Source organism: Budorcas taxicolor, chromosome 19 (assembly GCF_023091745.1).
Source record: "Budorcas taxicolor isolate Tak-1 chromosome 19, Takin1.1, whole genome shotgun sequence".
In the NCBI taxonomy this organism is placed as follows: domain Eukaryota; kingdom Metazoa; phylum Chordata; class Mammalia; order Artiodactyla; family Bovidae; genus Budorcas; species Budorcas taxicolor.
In genome coordinates, this window is record NC_068928.1 from 51,807,423 (window position 1) to 51,834,114 (window position 26,692).

General features: G+C 53.1%; 2 protein-coding genes across 2 annotated transcripts; one reads left to right on the top strand and one right to left on the bottom strand.

Moving 5' to 3' along the window:
- Nucleotides 1-4,663, top strand: SGSH (N-sulfoglucosamine sulfohydrolase). Its single transcript, XM_052658597.1, has 7 exons — nucleotides 1-51; nucleotides 136-256; nucleotides 468-618; nucleotides 949-1,105; nucleotides 1,469-1,550; nucleotides 2,030-2,233; nucleotides 3,030-4,663. The coding sequence occupies exons 1-7, from the start codon at nucleotides 1-3 to the stop codon at nucleotides 3,587-3,589; spliced, it is 1,326 nt and encodes a 441-aa protein (XP_052514557.1). The 3' UTR covers nucleotides 3,590-4,663.
- On the bottom strand, nucleotides 4,420-25,575 carry CARD14 (caspase recruitment domain family member 14). Its single transcript, XM_052658594.1, has 20 exons — nucleotides 25,365-25,575; nucleotides 24,047-24,184; nucleotides 22,797-23,122; nucleotides 20,121-20,288; nucleotides 19,035-19,154; nucleotides 18,290-18,415; nucleotides 17,640-17,795; nucleotides 16,523-16,630; nucleotides 15,478-15,620; nucleotides 15,296-15,390; nucleotides 13,664-13,724; nucleotides 13,297-13,489; nucleotides 11,605-11,731; nucleotides 11,195-11,432; nucleotides 10,121-10,184; nucleotides 9,319-9,433; nucleotides 8,097-8,270; nucleotides 6,029-6,150; nucleotides 5,232-5,347; nucleotides 4,420-4,615 (listed from the first exon to the last, which is right to left on the bottom strand). The coding sequence occupies exons 1-20, from the start codon at nucleotides 25,573-25,575 to the stop codon at nucleotides 4,420-4,422; spliced, it is 2,997 nt and encodes a 998-aa protein (XP_052514554.1).
- Between the last annotated feature and the right edge of the window lie 1,117 nt (nucleotides 25,576-26,692).

Sequence of the window (26,692 nt, forward strand, 5' to 3'; positions counted from 1 at the left end):
ATGGAGACAACCTCTCCGAGGACGCTAAATCAGGGGCCTGTGAAGGGCCAGGCTGGTGAGCCTGGGAGAGTGGGAGCGTTGCAGGGGGGCACGGAGGGGAGGGGTGGTAGGACCAGGTGGCATCCTGCATCACAGCATCTCTGCTCGCAGCATCAGAATGGAATGTACGGCCTGCACCAGGATGTCCACCACTTCAATTCCTTCGACCGGGTGCAGAGCCTGCCGCTGCTGCTGGGCCGAGCTGGCATTCACACAGGTGAGGGGCTTCATGTGGCCCCAGGGGCAAGAGAGCAATTTCCCATCCTGCCCCAGAGATCCTGACTGGGCTATATATGGGCACATGAGAACAAGGGCTCTGCTGCCCTCCTGGAGGCCATACAAGACACAGGGTCTGGGGAGTAGAGAAGGGGACAGAAGGGAATGAGAGACCAAAGGGGCTCTGAACAGTCCTGTCTCCCCGGCTCCAGGCATCATTGGGAAGAAGCACGTGGGGCCAGAGATGGTGTATCCATTTGACTTTGCGTACACGGAGGAGAATGGCTCTGTCCTCCAGGTTGGGCGGAACATCACTAGAATTAAACTGCTGGTCCGGAAATTCCTGCAGACGCGGGGTGACAGGTGCGCAGGGAGTCCCGCCCCCTAGCCAGACCTCTGGGCAGTTAATACTAGATGCGGCTCCCAAATGTTTGGTTGGGATTCTTGGAGTCCTCAGACAGCTGGGCTGTGGGTGGGGGAGAAGATTCCAGATACTCAAGTTGATCTGGTCAGAGAAAGAGGAGACATGGGGAACCTGAGGTGGCACAGATCACAGGTTATTAGTTGTAGGGGAGTAGGCAAAGCTGAGGGGTGTTCCTTCCTGAAGGATGAGGCTCCCCAGGGTAGAAGTAGGCTGATGGGTCAACCATCTGACCTTGACCTCAATGCTCAAGCCCATCCCTCCACCTGCAGGCCTTTTTTCCTCTATGTTGCCTTCCATGACCCCCACCGCTGCGGGCACACCCAGCCACAGTACGGGGTGTTCTGTGAGAAGTTTGGCAATGGGGAGAGTGGCATGGGGCGGATTCCAGACTGGACCCCCCAGACCTACAACCCAAAGGATGTGCAGGTAGGAGGGCCCCTCTCCACGTTTCCAGGAACTACCTTTCTTCTTCCACTTTGTAAATCGGGGAACCTGTGCCCCTCCAGTGGGTTTGCAGCCCTGGCGCCACGTGTATAAGAAGAGATTCTCTGACTCATTGGAGCCAGGTCCCCATCCATGGGATGGCAGAGAAAAGGGAAAAGACATGGATGATGTCCCCAGAAGCATGGATCTTCTGGATTAATCCATTCAGGAAGGAAGATGATTTCGGGTCCTGGGAGCAGGGCTGGCACCTGTCTCTCCCACCCCAATTTGAGGACTGACCACTCTGTCTCCTCCCTCAACCCATCTGTTCTAACCTTGACTTCCCACCCACCTGCCCCATCCCAGGTGCCTTACTTCGTCCCTGACACCCCAGCCGCTCGAGCTGACCTGGCCGCTCAGTACACCACCGTTGGCCGGATGGACCAAGGTGGGTTCAGGGAGCCCAGGCGATGGGATAGGGCACATCTCAGGCCCCCGTTATAGACCAGAAGCCAGAAGTCACAGTGTTGCGGGGTTGTGTTTCCTTAGGGGCCTCTGAGGGAGAGCTCTTGCCTCCTCCAGCTTCCTGTGGCCCCAGGTGTTCCTCGGCTTGTGGCGGCTTCACTCTGATCTCTGCCTCTGTTATCATATGTCTTCCTCCCGTGTCTTCTCCTTAGTCCTTGTCCCTTCTCTTGATATAAAGACACTCATCACTTGATTTAAGGACAGCTTAGGTACTTTAGGATTATGTCATCTCGAGATCCTTGACTTAGGATCTGCTGGGCAGGAGGCCTGGCTGGGAAGGAAGGCAGGGGTGACTGGAGGAATCGATGGTGCAGGGCCTGATGAAGAAATGCGGGAGTGCACACACATTCCCATGACTGCGCGTCTGTATCTGAGCTCTGCTCTCCCCTCCACACCCTGCAGGGATTGGACTCGTGCTCCAGGAGCTGCGTGGAGCAGGCGTCCTGAATGACACCCTGGTCATCTTCACGTCCGACAATGGGATCCCCTTCCCCAGCGGCAGGACCAACCTGTACTGGCCAGGCACTGCAGAGCCCATGCTGGTATCGTCCCCAGAGCATCCGAAACGCTGGGGCCAGGTCAGTGAGGCCTATGTGAGCCTCTTAGGTAAGACTCTGCATCCCATACAGCAGGGATGGGGTGGCTGTGGGGGGTGGGGGAGGAAGTGAATGTTTAATGGGACCACAATGTCCAGATGTTGCTCGTTACCCACTACCTTATGTGGTTGCCACTCCAGTGAGAAAGGGGTGGTCACCCCCATTCTACAGTTGCAAAAATGAGACTCAGAGGCGTAAAGTAAGAAGCCCAAGGTCACACAGCTTGTAAGCACCAAACTTGGATTCTAGCTTGGGTCTCACTCACTGCCTTCACGCCTGTCATTTTTCCACTGGACCTTTGGGGAGCATCAGTCACCTGGAGCACTTGCTAGGATCCAAATATCCCACTGCATAGAGTCTGATTCAGTAGGTCTGGGATGGTGTCCAAGAATTTGCATTTCTGGTAAGTTTCCAGGTGTTTCTGATGTGCCTTGAACCCACTTTGAGGGGTCAGGGCAGTAGCATTCTTGGGCCCCCATGGCTCAGGGCTCACATCTTCCTTTGGCTCCAAGGTCAGGGAGTGTTAGGACTGCAACACAGAGCAGGAATAGGTCCCTAGGGGCCTTCCTTAAGGATTTTAGAATTCTGGGTATCACTGAATTGGGGCCTCCTGTTATATTGAAGGCATCATAGCCTGGAGGGTGATGCAGCAGCAACGGGTTGACCCATAGCAGCTTCTCCCTGTTGGTGATTTGATGTGCGAGGTGGCCCACCAGCTTCTAGAGAGGCTTGGATTCACCCTTTCCAGGGGGCTGGACCTAGTGCCCTGGTGGGCCCGCCCTGCTGAGACGCCATCTCCTTTCCAGATCTCACACCCACCATCTTGGATTGGTTCTCCATCCCCTACCCTAGCTATGCCATCTTTGGCACAAAGACCGTCCAGCTCACTGGGCGGTCCCTCCTCCCAGTGCTGGAGGCAGAACCCATCTGGACCACGGTCTTCGGCAGCCAGAGCTACCACGAGGTCACCATGTCCTACCCCATGCGCTCCGTGCACCACCAGCACTTCCACCTGGTGCACAACCTCCACTTCAAGATGCCCTTCCCCATCGACCAGGACTTCTACATCTCACCGACCTTTCAGGACCTGCTGAACCGCACCACAGCTGGCCAGCCCACCGGCTGGTATAAGGATCTGCATCACTACTACTACCGGGAGCGCTGGGAGCTCTATGACAGGAGCCAGGACCCCCACGAGACCCACAACCTGGCTGCCGACCCCCGCTACGCGCAGGTTCTGGAACTGCTGCAGACCCAGCTGGTCAAGTGGCAGTGGGAGACCCATGACCCCTGGGTGTGTGCTCCAGATGGGGTGCTGGAGGAGAAGCTGGCTCCCCAGTGCCGGCCACTCCACAACGAACTGTGAGGCCCTTCTCACCCCTATAGTAGGGGGCCCGCTGTCCTGAGTCTGAGTTGTGTCTTGGCACATGAATTCCTGAGGGGTACCCAAGATGCTGCAGGATCCCCAGCCTGTGACACGTGAGGATGGTCTGGGGACCTGCAGGGAAAAAAGGGGTTGGGACACGGGGCTTAAGACCCTCTTGGTTCTTTGGAAACCACAGACGTTCTTGTGCCCCTCACCTGAGAGGAGATGGGTTTCCATGTGCCATGAGGGTGGGCAGTGGGTGCAGACCACACTCAGTGTGGGGACAGCATCTGTCAATCCTGGTCTGGACAGGGAGCCTCTGAAGGACCTTTGGGTTTTCGTCTCCCTTCACTTTGCCCATAGTCAGGCTCCCAACCCCTGGGCTGGGTTTCCGTGAGACTGTTGATTCTTGGCAGGCTGCTTGAGCGATGGGTTTCATCCTGGGGTCTGTATGGGAAGAGCTTACCCTTCTTTTTGAGAGGGTCCCAGGATGAAGATGCCACTGCTGAAGGCATGAAACTGCCCCATTCACTGGGTAAATCCTGGATGAACACAAGTCTGTAGCACAGACAGCACTCAGGGGGTGCTTCAGGCCTTCCCTGCCTCCGCCCACCTCGGAGCAGAAGCTCTGCCTGGGAAAGCCCAGAAAAGGGGCATTCTCTCAAGTGCATGGGCTCCTGTTACCCTCCCTACCCCTATCATCTCCATCCTGCGGAACATGGGAGGGAAGCCACAGGCCTGAGCATTTTGTAAAAGTTTTTATTTTAGTAAAATATATCAAAGTTCATTTTCTGAATTTGTTCATGACACAGGGGCCATCCGCAAGGCCTCTACTCTGTCCACACGACCTTCCTTTGCTCATCCGTGATGGCCAGGCGGACGCAGCCGAGCAGGGCATCCAGGTCACTCCAGCTTTCGGGGGCCAGGCTGCTATATAGACAGGGCACTTTATCCAGCTCAGCCTCCTCTTGCCTGGCAGCCTCCAGGAGCTGGTCCTCTGCGGTACCTAGCCGCTGCAGAGCCTTCCTGCCAGGGCCGGAGATGGGAGGGTGGCTTAGGGAGAGTCTTGCACCTGTCTCCCAGCACAGAGCCCCAGAAATCAGCTGCCAGCTTGGAATTCTAGGGGCCTGGACGGACTGATGATGCAACAGCTGTCTAGACGCCCTAGACACAGGTGGCCTGATTTGAGGTAACCCAACGCCTCATGAAGGAAATACAACTGGGGCCCTAGATGATGTTGCACTAACAGAAGGTGGTCTGGTTTACAACTTCAGTTCTAATTGTAAAGGGAGCGGCAGAACGTCTGGGTTTGTTTGTCCCGGTCGTGAACCAAGTAGTGTTTTTCAGTCTCTGTCCTCACCTAACATGGTTGGACTGTTAACTGTACCCCAGGAAACATGTGGCCTTAGCCAAGGTCTGGCTCTAGGGTCTCACCTTACTGTCCTCTGGGTTACTCCTGGGGGCTGGCTGCAGGACCTTTGTCCTGGATGTTGTGGGGGAACTCCCCTGTGACACTCGGGGGCTGGCACAGGGCGAGATCCTGGAAACCCCGATACAGGCTCCGGACATGTTCACCATGGGCCTCATGGGGAGTTCCAGCACCCGTTCAAACCCCACCACCAGCCCCCAGGGGTGCACCTACTTGAATTTCTTTGCCACCTTCTCACTGATGGAGACATGGATAATGATGGGGAAGATCTCCATCCTGTGCAGGACACAGACACTGTCCAGCTGGATGTCCAGGAGGGCGTGGGTGTTCTGGAGGGTGTGGGGAGAGAAGTGAGCCTCAGCCTCAGAGTACATGAGGGGAGCCCACACTCGGGAAACATGGAGAGAAGCGTACAGGCAGGACTGAAGTTTGCAAAGGAGATGGGGAAAGAATTTGGGGATGCCCCTTGTACATGAGCGTGCTTGCGGTACAGTTTTAAAAGTTTCCATCCGTTTGACTTTTCACCTCTGATCTAGCAATCAGAGGCCACTGGGATTGCGGGAGGCTTTGTGTGGAGCTCAAACCCTAGGAGTCGGTGGCTCCATCAGCCTCTTTGGGCGTTAGAAGGAGACGGGGCCATTGTGTCTCTGGCTCACAGCTGTTCTTAATTGCTTTGTATCAACAGAAAATTTTATCATTCTCAGATTTTCATGTATTTGTCTGAACCTTAAAACATGGAGTGTTATCTCCATTTTATTCATTCATTTAACAAATGTTTATTAAACATCTCCTGTGTCAAGGAAACAGATTCAGGGAATTTAAGTCTTGCTCAAGGTCATGTGGACCCCACATGGCAGAAACAGGGTTTGATCTTTCTGTGATGGAGCCAGAGATGAGCGAAGCACCAATCCTGGGTGCTCCCGGGGGCCCTGGAGGTTGGCCCTTCCTGCCTTCTCCCCCCACCCTCCTCTGGAGATGGAGTTCCTCCCAGCCCCCACCCCACGCCTTACCTTTCCCATGAGGGACTCGACTGCTCTGCGGGTGACACAGTAGAGGCCACCGGATGCCTCTCTTTCCTGGATGATGTCCCCTCTCTGGCTGGAGGTGTCATACTCCTCCTGGCTCAAGTACTCTGAAGGTGACAGTTGATGGGGATGTCACACACCCAGCTGCTCCCTCAAGAGCCTGTGCTGAACACCCCCCACCCCTGCAGACCCCTGTGAGCTCTAGGGGAAGCTCTTGCTAGGGTTTCCTCTTTATAAACCTGACCCTGCTCTCTCTGCTTGGAAGAGTCTGTGCCCTGCACATTCACCCTGAACTCAGACACAGCGGGTGCCCCGTCAATGCCAGGATGTGGGTGGATGGATGGAGGGAAAGAAGGAAGGATGGACAGATGTAGATAAACCCCCTCTCCCATCACTTCCCGAGCCCCAAATTTACATATGCAGCTTCTTACACCCAGAAGTCCCTTCAAGCCCTTAAATCAGTGGTTCTCAACCAGGGGCAATTTTGCCCCCAAGGGACACTTGGCAATGTCTGGAGACATTTCTGACTGTCACAGCTTTGGGGGAGGGGCTCTGCTCCTGGCATTGACTGGGTTGAGGCCCAGGTATGTTACCCATCTGCGATGCACAGGACAGCCCACAACAGAGAAGGACCCCAAATGTCATGCCCAGGCTGAGAATTCCTGCCCTGTATTAACATGTTAGAACACACCCCTACTTTTCCCTTCTTCCTGAATAGCACCCACTCTCCCAAGTGAGAACCGCACATGCCATCCTGCTAGCTTCCACCCTCCAGAGCTCCACCAGACCTTCCAGACAGCTCTTGGGACTACCCTCTCTTCCCTACTGTGGCTTTGCTGTACCACCTCTGGCCCCAAGGGTTCCAGTGGTCTTTAGCTTCTCCAATCTGTCTTCTAGTCTGCTTTCAAAACAGGCATTCAAAGATCAGGCCTGATCCCATCCCCTAGCCCACAGCACTTCAGGCACCCACCGCCTCCTCCCTATCCTACCTCAGTACTTTGCACATTCTGCTTCTCAGCCTGGACTGCCTTGTTCTGCTCACAAACTCCTGTCTGTCATCCCCACCCTTACCCCTACCCCTCTCCAAAGAATTCCTCTCTGGGCCACTGGTGGAGCTTAGACAAGTCAGCCTGCCACGTGTTTAGGTGTTTGTCTCCATAGGCGCAGACCGGACCCCCAGGGCCTGTAACCCTCTGCACAGAGCCTGACACGCATCAGGTGCTCACTGGAGGAACTGTGTGGACCACACTTTTGCTCCCCTCTGTCCCCTCTGTGAACTCCAGGAGAGAAGGACAGGGCCCTGTTCACCCCTACATTGTAGCCTGACTCTCTGGGGCAGCCACCAACCAGGAATGGTGGACAGAAGAAAGTGCCAAGGAGCTAACTCCTGCCCTCCAGCCAGCTGAGCCACCTTTCCTGCAGAGCAGGGCCACTGGGACCCAGGATTCCCACTGTCCAGTTCATCTCCATGGCTCTAAATTGAGTGGCTTTGGGCAGGTGGATGGAGCCCTTTGGTTGTATGACTCCATGAAGTACAAACCTAGCTGCCAGCAGAGCTGCGCTTTGCCCCACCCCTCCCCCGTCCCAAATCCATGTTCATCTGAAACCTCAGATTTTCACCTTATTTGGAAATAAGATCTTTGCACATGCTGTTAGTTAAGAGGAGGTTGTACTGGAGCAGGGTGGTCTGAAATTTAATGACTGGCTCCTCATAAGAAAGTAATGTGAAGGCAGAGGGACACACAGATGAGGAGGCAGAGATCTGAGTGTTATAGACACAGGCCACCATCAGCCACCGGAGCAGGCATAGGCAGGAAGGATCCCCTCCACTGCAGCCTTTGGAGAAAGGGCAGCCTGTGGAGACATCTTAACTTCAGACTTCCAGCCGTCAGAATACTAAGGATACATCTCTGCTGTTTTAAGCCCCCTGGTTTGTGGTCCTTTGTTTCGGCCACTCCTCTGTCATCCACCCCCTTGAAAGCAGATACAGCATTCTGCCAAGGCCTCGCCCCACCACCTGACAGTCAGGTGGGAATCCCAGTTGAGAGCGTACCTGCTGGGCATTTCTTAAACCCTTGGAAGAGGCACAGCTTCTCAATCAGGATCTTCCCGACCACTCTGGGCACGAAGAGCACGGGCCGGGGCCGGCTGGGCCTGTGGGGGTGCACCAGGGTGTAGGGCACCAGGGTGAAGCAGCTCTCGGCCCAAAAGCACACGGTGGAGGGGTCTGTGGGAGACAGGAGCCGCGAGTGGGCCGGGCGCCAGGCTGCAGCAGACCCCGCCCCCAGGACGGCCTGTGTCTGTTTTGCTCGCTGCTGCAGCCCAGCCCCTGCAGTAACACGGGCACACGGGGCTCCTGCATGATGCACTGTGGCCTGCACACCTGCCTGGGCTGGTTTCTTTGTACTTGCTGATTAGATGTCCTGCTTCTCTAGGATCACCTTTATAGGCTGCAGCTTAAACTCTTTTCCCCGTTTGTTTCACAGGGAGGATAGAAAACCTGAGTTTATCCTTCCAGTCTGGAAGCTTCCTGTGTCTTCTTCCTTAGCCTCATCCTCAGGGACACATGATCCCAGACCTTCCCTCCCTCGCTCCCTTCCTCCCTCCCTCCCTCCTCTCCTGGTTATTTCGGTAATATTAGATGTGGGTTGGGTTGGGAGGATCCCCTGGAAGAAGGCATGTCAACCCACTCCAGTTTTCTTGCCTGGAGAATCCCATGGACAGAGGAGCCTGGGGGCCAGAGAGTCACAAAGAGTCAGACATGACTGAAGTTTCTAAGGACACAGGCACTCAAAGCACTTTGCAAGAAAATAAACTCAGAACGGTTTACCTTTCTCTAAATTCACTTCTGCTTATCTCTTCACACGGTTTTGCCTGCGCAGGGGTCTGTGCTGTGCTGGCCTCTGTCACAGCCACTACTCCCCACCCCAGCCGCTATATTCCCTGGGGCTTTTAAAAACGGCAGGCGTCTGAGGGCCCACTGGTTTGTGGAGTGTTGGGCATTTGGAGAGTGTTTAGACTTTACTATTCTAAAAGGAATACTGTCCAGATGACTGTACCAGTGGCTTCGGACCATCTTATTGGGGTAGGTTACAGAAGTAGGAATGTCAGTTAAAGTTCACTAAGAGTGTATAACAACTGCTTTCCAGAAGGGCACATAGACATCAATTATGTTTCTTAAAACAGATTCTGGCCTAGATGATTGGTGTTATCCTGACCAAGCTGCCCAACCACTGCGGCCCCTGAAGACCCTCCACCAGCTCCACCCACCTCACCTTCTACCCGGCTTGGGTCCGACTGGCTCCCTTCAAAGCTTGACCACAGAGGGCTGGCCTTGGTTCTGTCCATACTGACAATGCGGACCAACTTCTGGGCTCCCCCAGAAGGCTGCTGGATGAGGGAGAAGGAACGTCATACAGCATTGGGGGTCTGCCCCCCCAAATTCAGGGTGATCTCTGGCCCCAGGCTGTGCCCACTGAACAGTCAGGAGGCCCAGGCTCCATGGCAGGGAATGGGAGATGAGAGGTGGCCAAAGAGGGTCCTCAGGCTGAGCCCTCCCTAGGGAAGGCAGGAAGTGGGAGGCAGGAAGGAAGAGTAGGGTCCCCCAGCCTAGCCCTGCCATGATCCCGGGGGCTGCCCTAGTGCCTTGCTCAGGGGCAGCTGAGTGTTCTATGTCAGGGCAACCTAATGGTGCCCAGACTCAGTGGGGAATAAGTGGGGTGCACATGGCAGGCAAATGAGGTGACCTGGGACCAAGAGGCAGGGAGCATACACAATATATCTGCACACAATAGATCTTGCAGGCTGGGCGGTATGCAGACCCAAGTGAAGGTTTGGACGGCGGGGAAGGGACACACCAGGTCAGCCCACCTCAGGTCAGCAGCTTCCACTCTCCACTCTCCCTCAGTCAGTGCCCACAGTTTTCCAGCCCACCCCAGGTAGGGCTGTGATTTTGCCCCTCCCTCAGGATGATGTGAGTTGGGAGAGAAGGAAGGCCAGTTGGGGGAGAGGCAGAGCCCACCTGAGGGGGACTCCATGTCTAGGACCTGGACTGACAGGGTGAGCTCCCCACCTCACCTTGCGGGTCACGGTGCTCTGATGAGCCATGTCCTGGAGGAGGGCGATGAGCAGCTGCTGAGCCCTGTGTGGAGGAGAAGGATCCCAGCAGTGCTCTGGGACATCCCCACTGCCCCCACCATGGTCATTCACCCCAGCAGCCCTGTAGTCCCCTGAGGTTCTTAAACACCTGCAGAGCCCCAGCCACCCACTGGAGATGCTAATTGAATTGTTCTGAGGGAGGGTCCAGGCAACACAGTCTGAGCGGGGTGGAGGCCGCCATTCCACGACCTCACTAGTCCCAGTGTGGCCTGAGGATTTCAGCCTGGCATCACCCAGAGAGGGCCTGGAAAGGCAGAGTCTCAGGCCTCTTCCTGCATCCGCTGAGTCTGATCTCCAGGTGGCAGAATTTGCAGTGAGGCTTGAGAGGAGCCAGACGAGACACCATGCTTGGTGCCTTATGGTTGATCTACTATAGAACATGATTCTGAGCAGGGGAACTGTTGCTCCCAGGGAGGGTGACTGGCTATCCCAGTTGGCCCGGGACTGAAGGAGTTCCCCAGGACATTGGGCTTTCCGACAGTCCTGGACACACCTGCACGATGGGTCACCTTCCCCTAGGGGACACTGGCAATGTCTGGAGAGATTTTAGGTTGTCAGCACAAGGGGCGCCAGGGGGCGGGGGCGCCAGGGTACTACTGGCATCTAGTGGGTGGAGGCTGAAATGCTGCTCGCATTCCAAAGTGCCCAGGACGGCCTCCCACGACAAACGATGAGCCAGTCCCAAACGTCCATAGTGCTGAGGATGAGAAACTGGTCCCACATACCCTAGAATGCTCTAGGACTCAGGTCCATCCCTTTTCACAAAGGAAGCCCATCTAAGCAGCGAACCTGGTGGGTAGCACATTGGAGATTCCACTTCTTGGAGGTGCCCCACCCCATATCCCTGGGCAGTGAAGGGAGCCTCAGGAAGGCTGTTTCTCTAGGGCAGGAGGGGACCTCCTGGCTAAGCAAGGCCAGGCAGTGTCCCCTCCCCTCCCCCGGGCACATCCCCGGGCTCTCTCTCGGGTGTGGGAGGCCAGGACGACTGCTCACCGGGTGTAGTTGGGGATGGTGCCATGCTTGGTGCCCTTGGTGCTATAGGGGCCAACACGGTGGGCATGCCAGCAGCTGCTGCCCTGGAACAGGGTGTCTGTGACGTGCAGGATGTCGTTGCAGTGCACCTGAAGCTCTTCCTCCGCCCGCCCCTCCAGGGCCAGATTGACCCGGATGTAGAAGGAGTCCCCTGATGTGGCCACTTTGGCCTCTAGGTCCTGGACTAGCTTCTTATAACCTGATCAAAGAGGACATGGGAACAGGTAAGCCCAGAGCCATGATGCCCCGTGAGGACAGTTCTGCTTTGGGGGCCACTGTGGACTTGGGGTGCAGCCTGGCTCTGCAGTGGGCTGGGAGTGTTGGCATCGGAGGCCTCTGGGGGAGGGTGGAGAGGATAGGGGAGTGTGTACCCTCCATGTTGACCTTCACTGACAGACAGCAGAAGCCATTCACCCTCCGGAGAAGTCCGACGGCCCGCTCCAGGGTCATGCCCTCCAGGACGGCCTTGGACGAGGGCTCGGTTGCCTCGTAATCCACCTGATGGAAGATCATGAGGGTTACTGCTGTTGACCAGGCTTCTGCAGCTGCGGTCTAAGTGCAGGCATGTGCCCTGCAGGAGACTCACTGCTTCCCAGACACCCATCCGCCCCCATCAGAGACCTGTGTCCTGTGTATCAGGACAACTTGATGCAGGGTCTCCAGGCTACACACATTCCCACCCTGGATCAGGTACTTAGATCGCCACTGGGCACCTAGTTTCCGCTCTGCAACATGCTCCATTCTAGAGCATTCTGGAGCAGAGTCCTCAGCTTGGGAATATTGACATTTGGGGCCATCCTGGACTTGCAGGATGTTTTGCACCTTCTCTGACTTCCACCCACCAGATGCCAGGGCACCCTTCATGTCACTTCTTCCCCAGCTGTGAAATCCACAGGGCTCTTATCCACTCATTTGTTCCCAGTGTTGTGTTGGTTTAGGAGAGTAGATATGTTTATAATGAGAAAAACAGAGATGTTTTTAATGCTGTTAGAATGGAATTGGCCCCATTCAAGTATCAGGACTGTCTCATAAAGGGGCTCTGTTGCTTTAACCACAATGTGAGCTGACAATTGAAAATCTCACCAGGACTGTTAGAAGTGTGACGAAGGGCTTTTGTGTTGGGTGGGCTGATGCTTACGTCAGGAGCTCTGTGTGTGATCATTCGAGACAGAGGAGAACTCAGCTCAGCCCATGGACAGTGGGGAGAAGCAGTAGGGTCCATGAAATCCTGATTGAGGGTACAGCCCCTCCCTCCCCCTCTCAGCCCTACAGCCGCCCCCTACACCCCCCTACCCTGGAAGGAATTGGTGATGCCTGTTTTTCAAATTTCCTGCTAATCTTGAAAGGCCTGATGCTTAATAATTCTGCTTTTGTTGTTGCTGCTGTTCAGTCACCAAGTCGTGTCTGACTCTTTGTGACCCCATGGACTATAGCACGCTGGGCTTTGCTATCCCTCACCATCTTCTGGAGTTTGCCCAAGTTCATGTCCATTGAATCAGTGATGCTTTTAGGTAACATCAAAGTGACCTCCCTGTCCATCCGTTCACTTAATAATAATTAGGTTTGAACATTTTTGTTTTCTGCAGTTTAATGGATATTTTATAGTAAAAAAAACTTTTTTTATGTCCCCAAGGTTAAAATGGAGAATTTCATTATGTGTATTTTAACACATACACATGAAGTGACAGTAAGATTATTACAATTAAAAAAAAAAAACCCCACATCAGAATCTTACATAATCTCTATCAGAAGATTCCTGGGCCAAGATTGCTTCATCCCCAAAGCTCGCTCAGCTGGTGCATAGTCCAGCCATCAACAGCTTGTAGGTCACTCTCGAGTTCAAGGATGTCAGGGTGGAGAAGGGTGCAGGGTTTTGATGAGAGTCACCAGGACTCTCTAATCATTGTGTTACTGTTTTATGTTAGCCCAAGAAAAGAGCATGGACCAATCCAATAATCCATTTTTGTCAAGTTGAATCCATGGCTGCCTGGGTTACCTGCCCCTCGTGCTGACCCCACCCTCAAGAGGATGCTGGGGGCTTGAGGGGCTGGCGCCACACTCACCATGACAATCTGGGTGCCGGGGCGCAAAGCCATCTCATCTGCCGCAGAGCCCGGGGTGACCCGATGAATGAAGATGCCCGTGAGGTTCCCGCCAATAACGCTTATCTGCTCCAGCAGCGCATTCCCCTGGAAGGCCAGCACAGTGACCTGGCTCAGGATCTTGCGGGCTGGCCTCCGCCTCACTGGGAAGCAGCTGCAGGAAGGAAGGGGCCAGAGCTCAGGCATCCTAGAGCAGGAGCTTGGGTCTCCCCCTGGGTCCCCTCTACTCCCAGCATTCTGGAATTCTTCCCAGGCCTCAAACAGGCTGACAGTGAGGACACAGTCCTCACTCTGCTCTGCCACCTGCTGGCCCCAGCCCTCTGCTCACCTGGTGGAGAGATAGAGGTCCCCAGAAGACGGCTGCAGGCTGTTCTCAGATTCAGGGAGGTCTAGGAGGAAGCCAGGGGCTCAGGTATGGAGCTGGGCCAGCCCTCAAGGTCACCCCACTTCTGAAGGAGTTTTGGCTCACCCATGTAACCTCAGTGTCACCCCCGCCCCTGCCGCAGGCACCCTCCCTACTTGTTCTGTGTTTTGCTGAGGCTGAACCTTCTCTTGCCCCTCCCTTCCTTGATGCCCAGAACCTTGATTCACTGCTAAAATAGGGGAGGCTGGTGGGGAGATGCATTTGTCAGGGTTTAATCTACATTGTGTCCTTTTGCAGTATTTGAGTTGCTAGCATTTTACAAAATAGGGAATCTGGAATCTGGATTTCTGTCTTCACTTGAGAAATCAAATCTGGCATAACTCTGGGCCTGTTTTTCTGTGTGGCAGCCACCGCTGGCATTGGTCATCAGCTGCCTCCTGACTCCTGGGTCACCCTGCTGCTCAGCTGGCCACAGCAGGACTCTGAGTTGGCAATCTGCAGGGCTAGATGTCCTCAGAGTCTCCCCAAGGCCTATATTTAATATGTAGCCTGTGAGGCAGATGGGCTGCTCCCAGCCCAGGTGTCAGCCTCCCTGAAGGTAAGGTTGCCCTTCTCGCCTCATGAGCTGCTCAGAGAACCAGAGGGCTCTCAGACAGCTAGTGGTCACCAGTTGCAGGCGGCCTGTGCCCAGCTCACAGATAAACATACACTCGTGCTCACATTCAAAGCCAAGTGAAATTATACACTCCCAATGTATTTGAGGTCAAAAGTAAATAAACAAGGACTTGATGCACAATCATGACAAAAGGAAAAAAAAGAGCATTGACTCATCCTGTTTGTGATCTCACATCCAGGTTGGTTATATCTGGGGTGGAGCCTCCGTTATAAATAAAAATGGCAATGAATTTGTAAGAGGCAAGGTTTCTGGTCACGTGACCCACAGAAAGCCTGAGGCCATCAGTCCTGAAGGGGCTGCCAGGCGACAGCGTGGGGATACACGCACTCCCTGGTGGCTGTAAGGTGAAATTCAGACAAGATGCTAAGCTCCTGCTCTGTGCAAGGCCCAAGGTGGGGGGCAAGGCCCGTGAGGGGCCTGTGCCTTGAGAAGGAGACAGGACCAGTTAAGTGACAAATATGGGGAATAAGCCACAGGAGAAATGGGAATGTCTCAGGTGCCAGCATGCGGTAGAAATGTTCCCAGCAGGTGCCTCAGCAAGGAGCAGTGAGGATGGAAGCCGGTTGCCCTCTGGTATCACTGGGAGGCCCAAGTGTCCGTGGGACAGAGAGAGGACGTGTATGTCTGGAGCTATCTGAATGTTATGTTGAGCTGGACGTGGAGGTGAACGCAACTCCTTTAGCCTCCAGGTGAAAACAAAAGGAGACTCAGTAAACACAGCACATCTGGACACTGGTTTGAACTGCCAGGCTGTCTGGATGTTCCCAGAGCTCAGGTCAGGGCAGTAGTCAGGTTCACTCCTCTCTGCCCCTCCCCTGGGGTGTCTCACCTGCCTCCCTGAAGATCCCTGTCTTCTTCCTGGCTCTGCCAGCCCAGCCAGGGGTGGTGTGGTGGCTGCAGAGGTTTGGGGGTACACTCACCTGCCCGGTCTACAATCTCAAAATCCAAGTCTGCATTGCTCTTCTTAGCACCCAGGGAGCCTCCCTGGTCCACCTCCAGGATTTCTGGGCAGCCGCTGCAAAGCATAAGAAGATGGAAGTCAGTGTCCCAGGGAGCTACGGGCAGTTGGAGCCACTTGATCCTGTCCATAGCCCCACTCTACCTGGAAGACCAGGGGTCTTCCCAGAAGTCCTCTGTGGCCCGCTTGCACAGGGATTGCTGGCTGGGAGGTGCAGGGCTGCTGGAGCGGAAGCTGTCCACCAGCTCTCGGCTGGACGTGGCACTCAGGTCAGACCAGAGCTGAGACTGGGGGAGGACACAGCAGAAGTCACCATGGGGCTCTAATGGGGATCCCCTAGGACACTATCCCTGTTGCCTCTACTGTGTAGAGTGTAATGATAATAAGCCACAGCCTCCCACTGACAGGGTAGAGGAGGCAAGAGGAGGGGAAGGAGGAGCAAAGAGCCAAGCCACATTAACTGAGCACCTACTATGTGTTGGGTACTCTATTAGCTACTTCTAGATTTCATGTTGCTTAGTTCTTTATTTTTTAAGTTCCCTTCCACATATGGGATCTTAGTCCCTGACTAGGGATTGAGTCCACGCCCCCCGCAGTGGAAGTGCAGAATCTTAACCACTGGACCAACAAGGAAGTCACCTGTATCACTTAGTTCTTAATGATAAATCTATCTGGTGGGTAGCATTGTTCCACTTTGGGGTGTCCCAGGTGGTGCTAGTGGTAAGTAATTTGCCTGCCAATGCAGGAGACATAAGAGATACAGGTTTGATCCCTGAGTCGGGAAGATGCCCTGGAGAAGGAAATGGCAACCCATTCCAGTATTCTTGCCTGGAGAATCCCATAGACAGAGGGGTCTTGTGGGCTACAATCCATGGGGGTCACAAAGAGTCAGATGTGACTGAGCATCTGAGAACACACACTGTCCCACTTTACATATAAAGCGGCCGAGGCCAGAGAGGCTAAGTTACTGGCTAGTGAGGGTCACGTGCTGACGGGGTGGAAACATGCAAGATGCAGAGAGTGGAACTGGAGGATGCACGCGAAATGTGCAGATCCAGGTGTAGCTCCCCCGTTCACTTGATAAGCCTTTCTTTAGCATCTTTAAGCATCTCCTACGTGCCAGACCCTCTTCTGTCCTGATAGACGAGGTCTGGTCCAGCCCCAGCAGTGATGGAGACACTGGCCGTACCTCAGAGGAGCTGCCGTCGCTGTCATCCCGTGGGCAGAGGGCAAACATACGCACCAGTCGCTGCTTCCCCTTCGGACAGGGCTCCCTGGCCCCCACCTCCTGCTTGGGCTGCCAAAGACCCAGACAGGCTGGTTAATTCAGGGAATATCCTAGGTTGCTCTCAGAGTTTCTACCGAGTTGCAACCCCTGTATCTCCAGCTTCCTGAGTGGTTTCCTTTCCTTGGCTTCAAGGCAAAACATTTATGTCCCCTTCTCCCAGCCTGGGACACCTGGCACTGTGGGAGCTGGCCACCAATGGGACATGCAGCAACCAGCTTGGTGACTGCATTTTATCCCCTTTGGATAATACATGTTATTCTCTCCTGGTTATACAAATAATAGATACTAAATGTATATCTATACATAGTCCACAGAGAATATTGGTGGGGAGGAATAGGCCAGTTAGAGAAGAAAGTAAAATTGACCCATCCTCCCGCACTCAGAAATAGAGCAGCAAGCAGTTTGTTATCTATTCTTCAGTCTCTTTTCCATGCATATGTATATATATTTTGACATGTTTGATGTGGCAAGTGGGGGAGGGAAGAACGGCTGGGACCCCTGCTTAGGGAGGGTCGGGTCTGGCTGTGCTTCCCAGGTGTCCCTGGGCGCCTCTGAAGAGTCTCACCCACCCAGCAGGGTGTCTGGAGCTGGAGCTGCTGGCAAGACCATAATTAGAGGTTTTACAGTAATTTTAGTTTTTTGAGAATGGAGCTTCCTTCGTTTCTATCACTCAGCTCTCAGGTAGTTTACTTTCAAGCATCCCAGGAAGACATCACCCACTAGACCAAGTGACCACCTGCACAGCTTCCTATGCTTGCTTTCTTCGTTGAGTGCCGCACATTCCAGGTTCCAGAACCTTCCACCAAGCTAACCCTTCTGTGACTTGCATAGTATTAGCTTAAAAAGAGATGCAGAAGCAGACTCAGCCTGCTCCACTGGATACCGTCAACCTTTGATCACACTACACCTCACAGGAGCCAGCACTGTGGACAGAGCTGAATCCGGTGGTGCCAGTGGGCCCACGTGGCTGGCTTGGGTCTGCTCCGAAACCCCGCATCCTCCCGCCGGCAGCGCTCACCCCCGGTGATGACTCAGCCTGCACCTGCAGCCGCTGGACCTGCTGGCGCAGCTCACAGACCTGGTCCATCAGCTCAAACACCTTCCTGCGGAGGGCGTCCTTCTCAGTCAGGTTCTGAGAAATCTCCATCTGGGCTCCATCCCTCGCCGAGTAGGCCTGGGAGCCGAGATGGAAGACAGGAAGGATTGATGTCCAGAGGATAAAGAGGCTGTGTCGCAGGAGTCCAGCCAGAGAAAGCCCCTGTTTCTGGCCTGTGTTTACCCTGGACTCCCCTGGTGTGCAACACACACAGCTCGTTCTGTGGCTTACCACCATTTATGATTCATGTAAAAGTGAACCGTTTCAGTAACAGTCAATAAGGAGGTGCACGCAAACACCTCCTGCTAGAAATGAAAGGAGGGAAGATGATGTACAGCAGGCATGGCAACCGGTAACAGTGGCGGGGAGTTGAGAAACATCCTGGGGACCAAGGAGAGAGACCCCGAGTCTGGAACCTGCTGCCACTGAGGTCAGGTGACCTGGCTGGCCAGCAATAAGCCACACCCAGAGTGGCCTTCCCGACCCTCCTGAGACCCCTCAAGGACTGTACCTTCGGTCTTCGGAGCCCCTCAGCCTGGCACCCAGGCCGGCCCCTCACTCCTCCCGGGTACCTGGTCTCGCTCCTTCTGCAGCTCGACCACTTGGCTCTGCAGGGCGTTCATCTTCTCCTTGTAGATTTCACAGTCCACCTTGGTTTTCTGGAACTGGAGCAGAGTCTGCTCCTTCTCTTCCCAGTACTGGATGGAGGGGGACAAACATGGCCCATGAAGGTCAGTGACTCTGAGGGTAGGGCTGAGGATGGGGGTGGGGGAGCCTCGGGGAGAAGTGAGGGAGGTGGTTCTCGCGAGGAAATAAGGCGAATTGATGCTCATTTCTTAAGTGCTAGATTTCAGGTGCATCTAGAGTTGCTGTGTTGATTATATTTTAATTTGATCATCAAAATATGCATGGGTCCTTCATGTCAAATTGTGTTTTGTTTATTCCATGTCCCAAAGGGCATACCTATTTTCCCTCTGCCCACCTCATTCTCTTCCACTGTCTCCTTTCTCTCGTCCTCCCCTTGCCTTTTACAGCAACTAAATAAATCCCTGGCTCTCACCCCGGGGCCCCCATGCATTGGAAATCACTCTGTGTTTTTATCGCTTGTTTGCCTGACCTACTTTCTCATCACTCCATAAAGTGGACGTGGCCTTTAGCATTGGATTCTGAGTTGGTGCCCAGTCTAGTTTGACAAAGGAATAAGTGAACAGGCCAATGCATTTCTTGGGCAAAGTTGGCTTTAAGCTCACTGTGGATTAAGGAATCTGCTTCCTCATCCAGGCAGCCCGGCCCCTAAGCACAGCCCAGCAGCGTCACCTGCTTTCGCTGTCTCTCAGCGGCCACCGCCCGCTCCCTCAGAGAGTGGATGCGGTCCACCAGCTCCTGCCTGCTCTCCAAGGCCTCGTCCAGATTCTGCTCCAGAATGTCCTTCTCCGCCTGGCACAAAGAGATGTCAGCCCAGGGACCCTGACCTCCCCGAAGGCCCCAGGGAAACATCCCCATCATCTCGTCCCCAGGACAGGAGGCAGGAAGATTCGAGTCCTGGTGTGGGGATGGATTTAGCTTTATTACTGCACGTCAGGCAGGAAAAAAGGCAAGGTCAGCAATCAAAATGGGGAACAGGCATTTCAGCTCCACGTGAGCGTGGCTAGGAGACAAAGTACAGGAAGCTGAAAGCCTCTGAGGGTAGTATAGCGCCTCCTTCTTTGAGGCAGTTTCAGCCTGCTCCCTCAATAGATCCAAACGCAGAGGCTTCCGGGAGGGCGAATTTCAAGGGGTGAGGCACTCCCTCTTCACGCTCACTTTTATGAACGATGGCACAGTTCAGGCCAGGTGACCCACACCCCATGAATGTCTGTGGAAGGATTAGTTCAAAAAATAGATATTTATTGACCGAAAGGGACCGGAGAGGAGAGGCAGATGATTTGCATAATTTCAGGGTGCTGGCAACACGAACTTCTCTGCATCTTACAGTTCCCCACTCCCCCGTGCCTGCCTGAGCAGGATGGCGGAATATTTTGCAGGCAGAAAGTTCCCCCCTTCCACAACCTTAAAGCTAATCTCATCAATTATAATCAGCCTCCATTTACTCCAAAACAACATAGCAGCAGCAAATGAGCTAAGACTTTTCAATACGTGCACAATAGCTTTCAGTTTTTCCAGCATATGGGGTCTGGAAAGAACGGGAAGGAGGGATGTGAGAAGGGGTGGTGAAGATGAGTCACTAAGTTTCATCTCACCCAGACCTTAACTACACCTCAGTGGAACCACCTGTCAGAAATCCCACAGTGTGGAGGCCACAGGCCAAGGCCAGTGACACTACCTGCTGGCCATCAGGGAAGGAAGCTGAGCCTTGCGGGGAGACCAGGGCAGGAAGTGAACCTTGGGGGCACCAGGACCCACCAGGCTGAAGGTCAGGGAGCGGAGCCTCTCATTCTCCTCCTTCAGGCGGCTCAGCTCCTCATCTCCAGGCTCCAGGTCGCTAGCCATCTTCAGGGACCGCTCTCGAAATTCCCGCTCACAGGAAGAAGACATCTTCTCTCGCTGCAGCTCTTGCTTCATCAGATACAGCTGCCAGAGAGGAGAAGGAGGGGGAGAAGGTCACTGCTGTTTCTCCACTAGACTAGGAGTAGGGTGTGGTCCTCAGCCTTTCTCCTTAGTGATGATGCTTTTCATACTCAAAAAGGTCCCTCTCCCAAGATTTCAAAATCCATAAAGGGTTTTACCTAAAGAATAGTCCCTGTAGGATGATAAAAGCATTTTAGCTTTATCTTACTGGGAGGTGTAGGGGTTAAATCACTGAGCTGGGGTCCCCAGGAACAGAGAAAGGAGCCCTTGCCATCAGCTCTTGGATCTGATAGCCAGTGTAGCCAGGGATGAATGGCCACTAAGCCTCCTCCAGCATGGCCCTGCTTCTCCGCCCTTCCACATTCCACTAAACGTGTCAGGTGAAGTGGGGGGCAGCCAGAAGAAACCCCAGGGGATCTACCAGAATTAGAGGTTTGGGTGTGAACTCGTGATTTCTAAACTATGTGCATGTGTGTGTCTATGCATGGCTGCATGCCATGTGCCTATGCGTATCTGTAGATGTGTGTATACCTGTGTATCTATGTGCATACTTCCTAGCCCTCTCTGCTAAAACAGCTGAGGAGCAAAGACACCCCAGTAGCAATGAGCACACCTAGAGCCCAGACCTTGGTCACTAAAAGGAACTGGGGCCCCTTGAAGAAATGGTTGACTTTGGAGCTGAAGTGGGGTGGGTATGAGATGATCCTGGAATATCTTGTGATGATGCAAAGAAAGTCAGTGCTAAGAAAATTCGATGGCATGGCATGTCCCAGGACACAACATATTGAAGGGGTTCCCACTGCCAAATCTAGGACACCTTGAGCACCAAACTAAAGACAATAACGTGTTACAGATTACTGGAAATAGGAATCCACGCATCTGTGCCAATAACAGATGCACAAGTGTGGAAAGGAAAGGCTCTCTCTCACGGTCAGGATGCTGAGGGCCAACTGGTCACCAGGGGGAGCACTGGAGATGGGGCTCATTATTTTGCAGCCACCAGAGTAAAGATGTGCTCAGGCAAGAATCACTGGTCAGGCTAAGTCCAGGGGAAGGTTTTAACATGAAGCTAGGCCGCAAAACGCCTCTCCCATACCCCGGATTGCTTACCAGCTGCAGGGAGTAATAGTAAGAGTACTTTGGCAATTTTGGTACAATACCTGATCCTGGACTGGAGGGAAAATGCCATAAACAATGTACTTGCTCAGAGGTTAAAGCATCTGCCTGCAATGTGGGAGACCCAGGTTCGATCCCTGGGTTGGGAAGATCCCCTGGAGAAGGAAATGGCAACCCACTCCAGTATTCTTGCCTGGAGAATTCCATGGACTGAGGAGCCTGGTGGGCTACAGTCCACGGGGTCACAAAGAGTTAGACACAACTGAGTGACTTCACATACATAAAACTGGAACATTTTGGGAGAATGGCATTGAAATATGTATAATATCATATAAGAAACGAATCGCCATTCTAGGTTCGATGCAGGATACAGGATGCTTGGGGCTGGTGCACTGGGATGACCCAGAGGGATGGTATGGAGAGTGAGGAGGGAAGGGGGTTCAGGATTGGGAACACGTGTACACCCGTGAAGGATTCATGTTGATGTATGGCAAAACCAATACAATATTGTAAAGTAATTAGCCTCTAATTAAATCAATTTAAATTAAAAAAAACTGGAACACATACAGTAGATTTAAGGATTATATGACTGTAATTTTATGAAGTCGACAACTGCACCACAATTATATAAGAGAAATTTCCTATTTTTAGGAAATATACATCAAAATGTTTGGGGGTAAAGGGCCATGATGCGTTCAACTCAAGTGGTTCAGGAAAAAGTGTGTGTACGCGTGGGGAGGGAAGGAGAGAGAGCACAGTAATAAAGAAAAGGTATGTGGATGTATTTGTATTTTTATCTGTATATTTTTGGGTAAATTCAAAATTCTTTCTAAATAAAATTTAGAGAACTAAAATCAGACAATGCCATAGTTAAAAGCAAATGCCAAAATGACAAGGAATGACTATCCTCCATAAAGAACTCTTGTAGATCAATAAGAAGATACAATAATTATCCCCAACAGAAATATGAGTAAAAGACTGTTGGGGTCTGAGGGGGCCTCACTAGTAACATTCCTGTTCTCCCATCTGTATCCAGGACCAGCTGAGAAAGACAAAGGAGGAGTCAATAGAAGTCGCCTTGGTTCCTGATGCAGTTGGAGGGGAGCAGGGCTGGCTGGTTCCACTATTCCATAACAGCCACCACTCCCGGAATAGCCAGACAGTCTGCCAGAGGTAGGATGAGGAGGAGGGCTCCCCATCGTGGGCACTTCACAGACCAGGCGATTGCAGGGCAAGGTGGTTGAGGCCACACAGCTTATTTGAGGGGACCCTGGTGGAGAAGTTTCCTGCAGGGGTGTTGCAGGGAGTGGGAGAGGGGTTCCAGGAGATAGGCCAGCAAGTGCAAAGGCCCAGAGTGGGGAGCAGCTGGTCAGAATGGTCACCCTGAGCTGTTACCTCTTCCTGCAAGCTGCGGCAGCGCGTGGTGGCCAGCTCCTTCTCCTGCAGCGCATTGCTGTAGTGCAGCGAGAGACTCAGCATCTCATCCTTCAGCTTCAGCACCTCGTGGAAGTGGGCGCTGACCTCGCGCTTCATGCGGCTGTGATCGGTCTCCAGCTGACTCAGGCCCTCAGCGTGGGCCTCGGCCTGGTCCAGGCGCTCCTGCAGCTGCTGGCACTGCCGCAGCAGTGCCTCCTTCTGCCCCTTTTCCTGGCTCAGCTCCTCCTGCAGGCTCCCGATGGCCCCGGCCAGGCACTCGGTCAGCTTGGATGTCTCCATGAGCCCTGAGGGACAGGGCAGGTAGGCCAGGGGCTCCTCATTCTGCAAGGTCTTGCTGCCTGCACCCACACTCTCAAGCAGGGCCCCCACCCTAATTTGTGTGTCACCGTAAATGCTTCCAGGCTCAACAGGACTCGATATTTTGGTTAAATAAATAGCACGACAGCTGATTTTTGTCCTGATTCTTGGCTTCCCTGTGGGACCTAGCTGCTTAAACCTAACTCCCCATCCCCTGCCACCATCAGCTGAACCTTGCTCGATGTTCATTCTCATGTCATCCTAAGGAAAACATAACAAAGAACATGAATCTGTATATCAGAACCCTGAATCCCATAAATAGGGGCTGTGATGACAAATAGGCTGAAATACTTTCTTATCCACAGTTTTGAGTGATGTCGCCCTGCCCCTTCAAATACCTAAATCTTTCAACAGCTTCTCCAGGGAAGCCTAAAATGACAGTTAATGAACAAGACCTCATCTCCCACCTGGCCGGTATAAATCTTTACTTAGAAGCTCCTCTCCTTTTTCCCACTGTTGGCCCCTCCCAAGAGCCAGAGCTGGGCAGGACTGGGCAGGACCGAGTAGGAACCGGTTCCTTCTGCCTCAAGCACCTCAAGGTAAAGGTTTTCTAAGAAAGGACACACTTCCTCTTTGCCTGTGCCTCTCAGATGCAGGATCCATGCCCCGTGAGGGGTCTGCTCTTGGTGTTGGATAGTTAGGGACAAAGCTTTTCATTTATAACCCAAGGTCATGGGCCCTGCCTACCCACCCCCACTAGGGTTAGTGAGTGTGTGTGGGGGGGTCCCCTCACCCCCCACAGTCTGGAGGGTGTGGTTGGAGCACGGGGACAGGAATGTCTGCCCAGTTTGGAATAGCCTACAGTCAAGGAAGGACACCTCCTCACCCCTGGTTATATCCCCAGATCTTACCACTGAAGTTTGTGAAGTCCACGCTGGGCTGCAGCCCGGTGACTAGGGTGTAGACATCAGGGTTGTGGAACTTCAGGCTCTCCAGGAAGGCAACGGCCCCATTCTTGCCTCGAGTCTTTAGCAAATCCAGCAAGTACCCTTGGGAGAGAGAACAGTCTTAGCTAGCCAGGTACTGGGTGGGCTTCCCATGAAGGAAGCAGAGTACAGTGGGGTGGTGGTCATCCTTGCACATCTAGGAATCAGGAGGTCAAAGCAGTTTTCCAGGGTCGATTTACTACTTCCATGATGGTGGTCAGACTCGAAAGGGGTCAGGCTGATATTTATTGAGGAACTGCTACAACCCAAGTGCTAAGAGTTGAGAATAAAAGACTCAAAAGGATAATCGTTGCTCTCCAGACCTCTTCCAGGTGTGTTGTGGACACATGCAGACATACATGTACAAAGCAGGTGGGAGGGAAGAAGCAAATAGCAGTGCCCAGGGTCTGGTCCTAGAGAGGCTCAGGCCTTCCAAGCCCACCTAGATTCCATCACTCTCAGCTTGAATTAGCTTGAATTAACTTCTCCCCTATAATGGTCGTTAGGCAACAGGCACAAGAGTATCACATTGATAGCTACCACTTACTGCCTGTTTTTGAAGGCCCAGGCTTTGAGATGAGTATCTGATAAAGAGTAACTCATTCCATTCTCCTAACAACTTCATATGATGAAGCTTTCCTGTTTTTGAATGAATAAACACAGCTAGTCAGACAATCAGAATCAGCTCCAAAGACATCTGGAGTGGGTTGAGTTGTGGCCCCCAAAGTTATGTCCACTTGGAAGCTGCCAGTGGGACCTTGTTCAGAAAAGGCTTTGCAAATGTAATTAAGGTAAGGATCTCAAGAGGAAGTCCTCCTGAGTTATGCAGGTAGGCCATAATCCAATCACAAACATTCTTAGACAAAAAAGGAAAAGACAGAAAGAAGGACATGTGATGATAGAGGCGGAGATTGCAATGATGTAGCCACAAACCAAGGATGCTGGGGCCAACAGAAGCAGAAAAAGGCAAAGGTTTTCTCCCTTAGAGCCTTCAGAGGGAGTTCAGCCCTTCTGACACCTTGATTTCAGGCTTTTGGCCTCCACAGTGTGAAAGAAGACGTTTCTGGAGTTTTAAGCCACCCAGTTTGTGGTCATCTGTGGTGGCATTTCTGGGGCACTAACCCAGTCCCATGACTTGACCTCAGGTCACCTCAAGGTCCTGCACTCCCTGCCCTCACACAGGCCTTTCCAGCACCACCTGCGCCAAGCCCGCTCTGCAGTGGGCTGGGACACAGGTCCTCACCGACTCTCATGGCTGTGTTGTTGAACCTGGGGCTGTGCAGCACCTCCTCCTCGTCCAGCTGGTCCAGCACCTTGGCCTGGCGCAGGTAGGGGGTGAGACGGCTGGGGCAGATGCTGCGTACAATCCTGCAGCGGTGGTCCTCCATCATCTCCCACAGCACCTCCTCGTCCAGGGAGGTCAGCGAGGAGTCCGTGCGGCACAGCTCCGCCATGGCCCGGCCTCAGCACCCTGGATGGGAAGGGTGGCCACGGAGAGCTGGGGTCAGAGAGACACAGCTTCCTGTGCAGGAGGTCTTTCCGTCCAAACCCTCTTCCCCAAGTCAGCAGTAGGGAAGAAATGACCAATTCAGAGAGGTCATGACACTTGCTCTGGCCCAGGTGTCCTGTGACCAGCAGGAGGATGCTGTCCATCCTTATTGTTGATATCAAGTCAATCCCTCAACCAGGAGCAGAGCAAGCAGAATGGGGTTTCTTTTGGATTCAGGAGACTGGATTTGCCTTTAAATCTCAGGAAGCTCCCCCTGGCCTTGGGAATGGGTGTACTGAATGAGGGTGACATTACAAACCAGATGGATGGGGCTTTCCCTGGCAGTTCAGTGGATAAAACTCTGTGCTCCCAGTGCAGGGGGCCCAGGTTCAATCCCTGGTCAGGGAACTAGATCCCACATGCTACAGCTAAAGATCCTGCATGCTACAGCTAAGTCCTGGTACAGCCAAATAAATAAAAAATAAAATAAAAATCTGTCTCATTGAAAAGACAAAACAAACCAGATGGATCTAGAACATGTATTCTTAATAGGTGTGACAGAGCCCTCAAGGGGTCAAAAATTGATTCTTGAGCAAAAATTCTTACTCTTCTGTGTACTAGAGTGGGTTGCCGTTTCCTCCTACAGGGGACCTTCGACCCAAGTATCGAACCCAGGTCTCATGTCTCTTGCCTTGGCAGGCAGGTTCTTTACCACTAGCGCCACCTGGGAAGCCCATATAAAGCACAGATGTACAGAAACAGACAGTATATCTGTGAGGTTAATATCTCATGAAAGGGTGATTGGGGAAAAGGGAGACACAATCACATCCAAGCACAAGGCCTTGTGTTAAGAGGACTTCAGAGGACCCCCTGCCCAGACTGCCAGCCACAGATGCTCCCTGGCTTTGTAATGAGTCACCTCCACAGGTGTGCCCCCACCTGAGCCCCTCTTCTCCCTCCAGCCCTGGCACAAAGTCACTAGCCCACTGATCCATCTAAATAAGATGCTTTTAACCTGCAGCCTGTTTTAAACATCCTAAAAAAAGTCCTTCAAATTATTTAAAATATCCATATACCAGTCA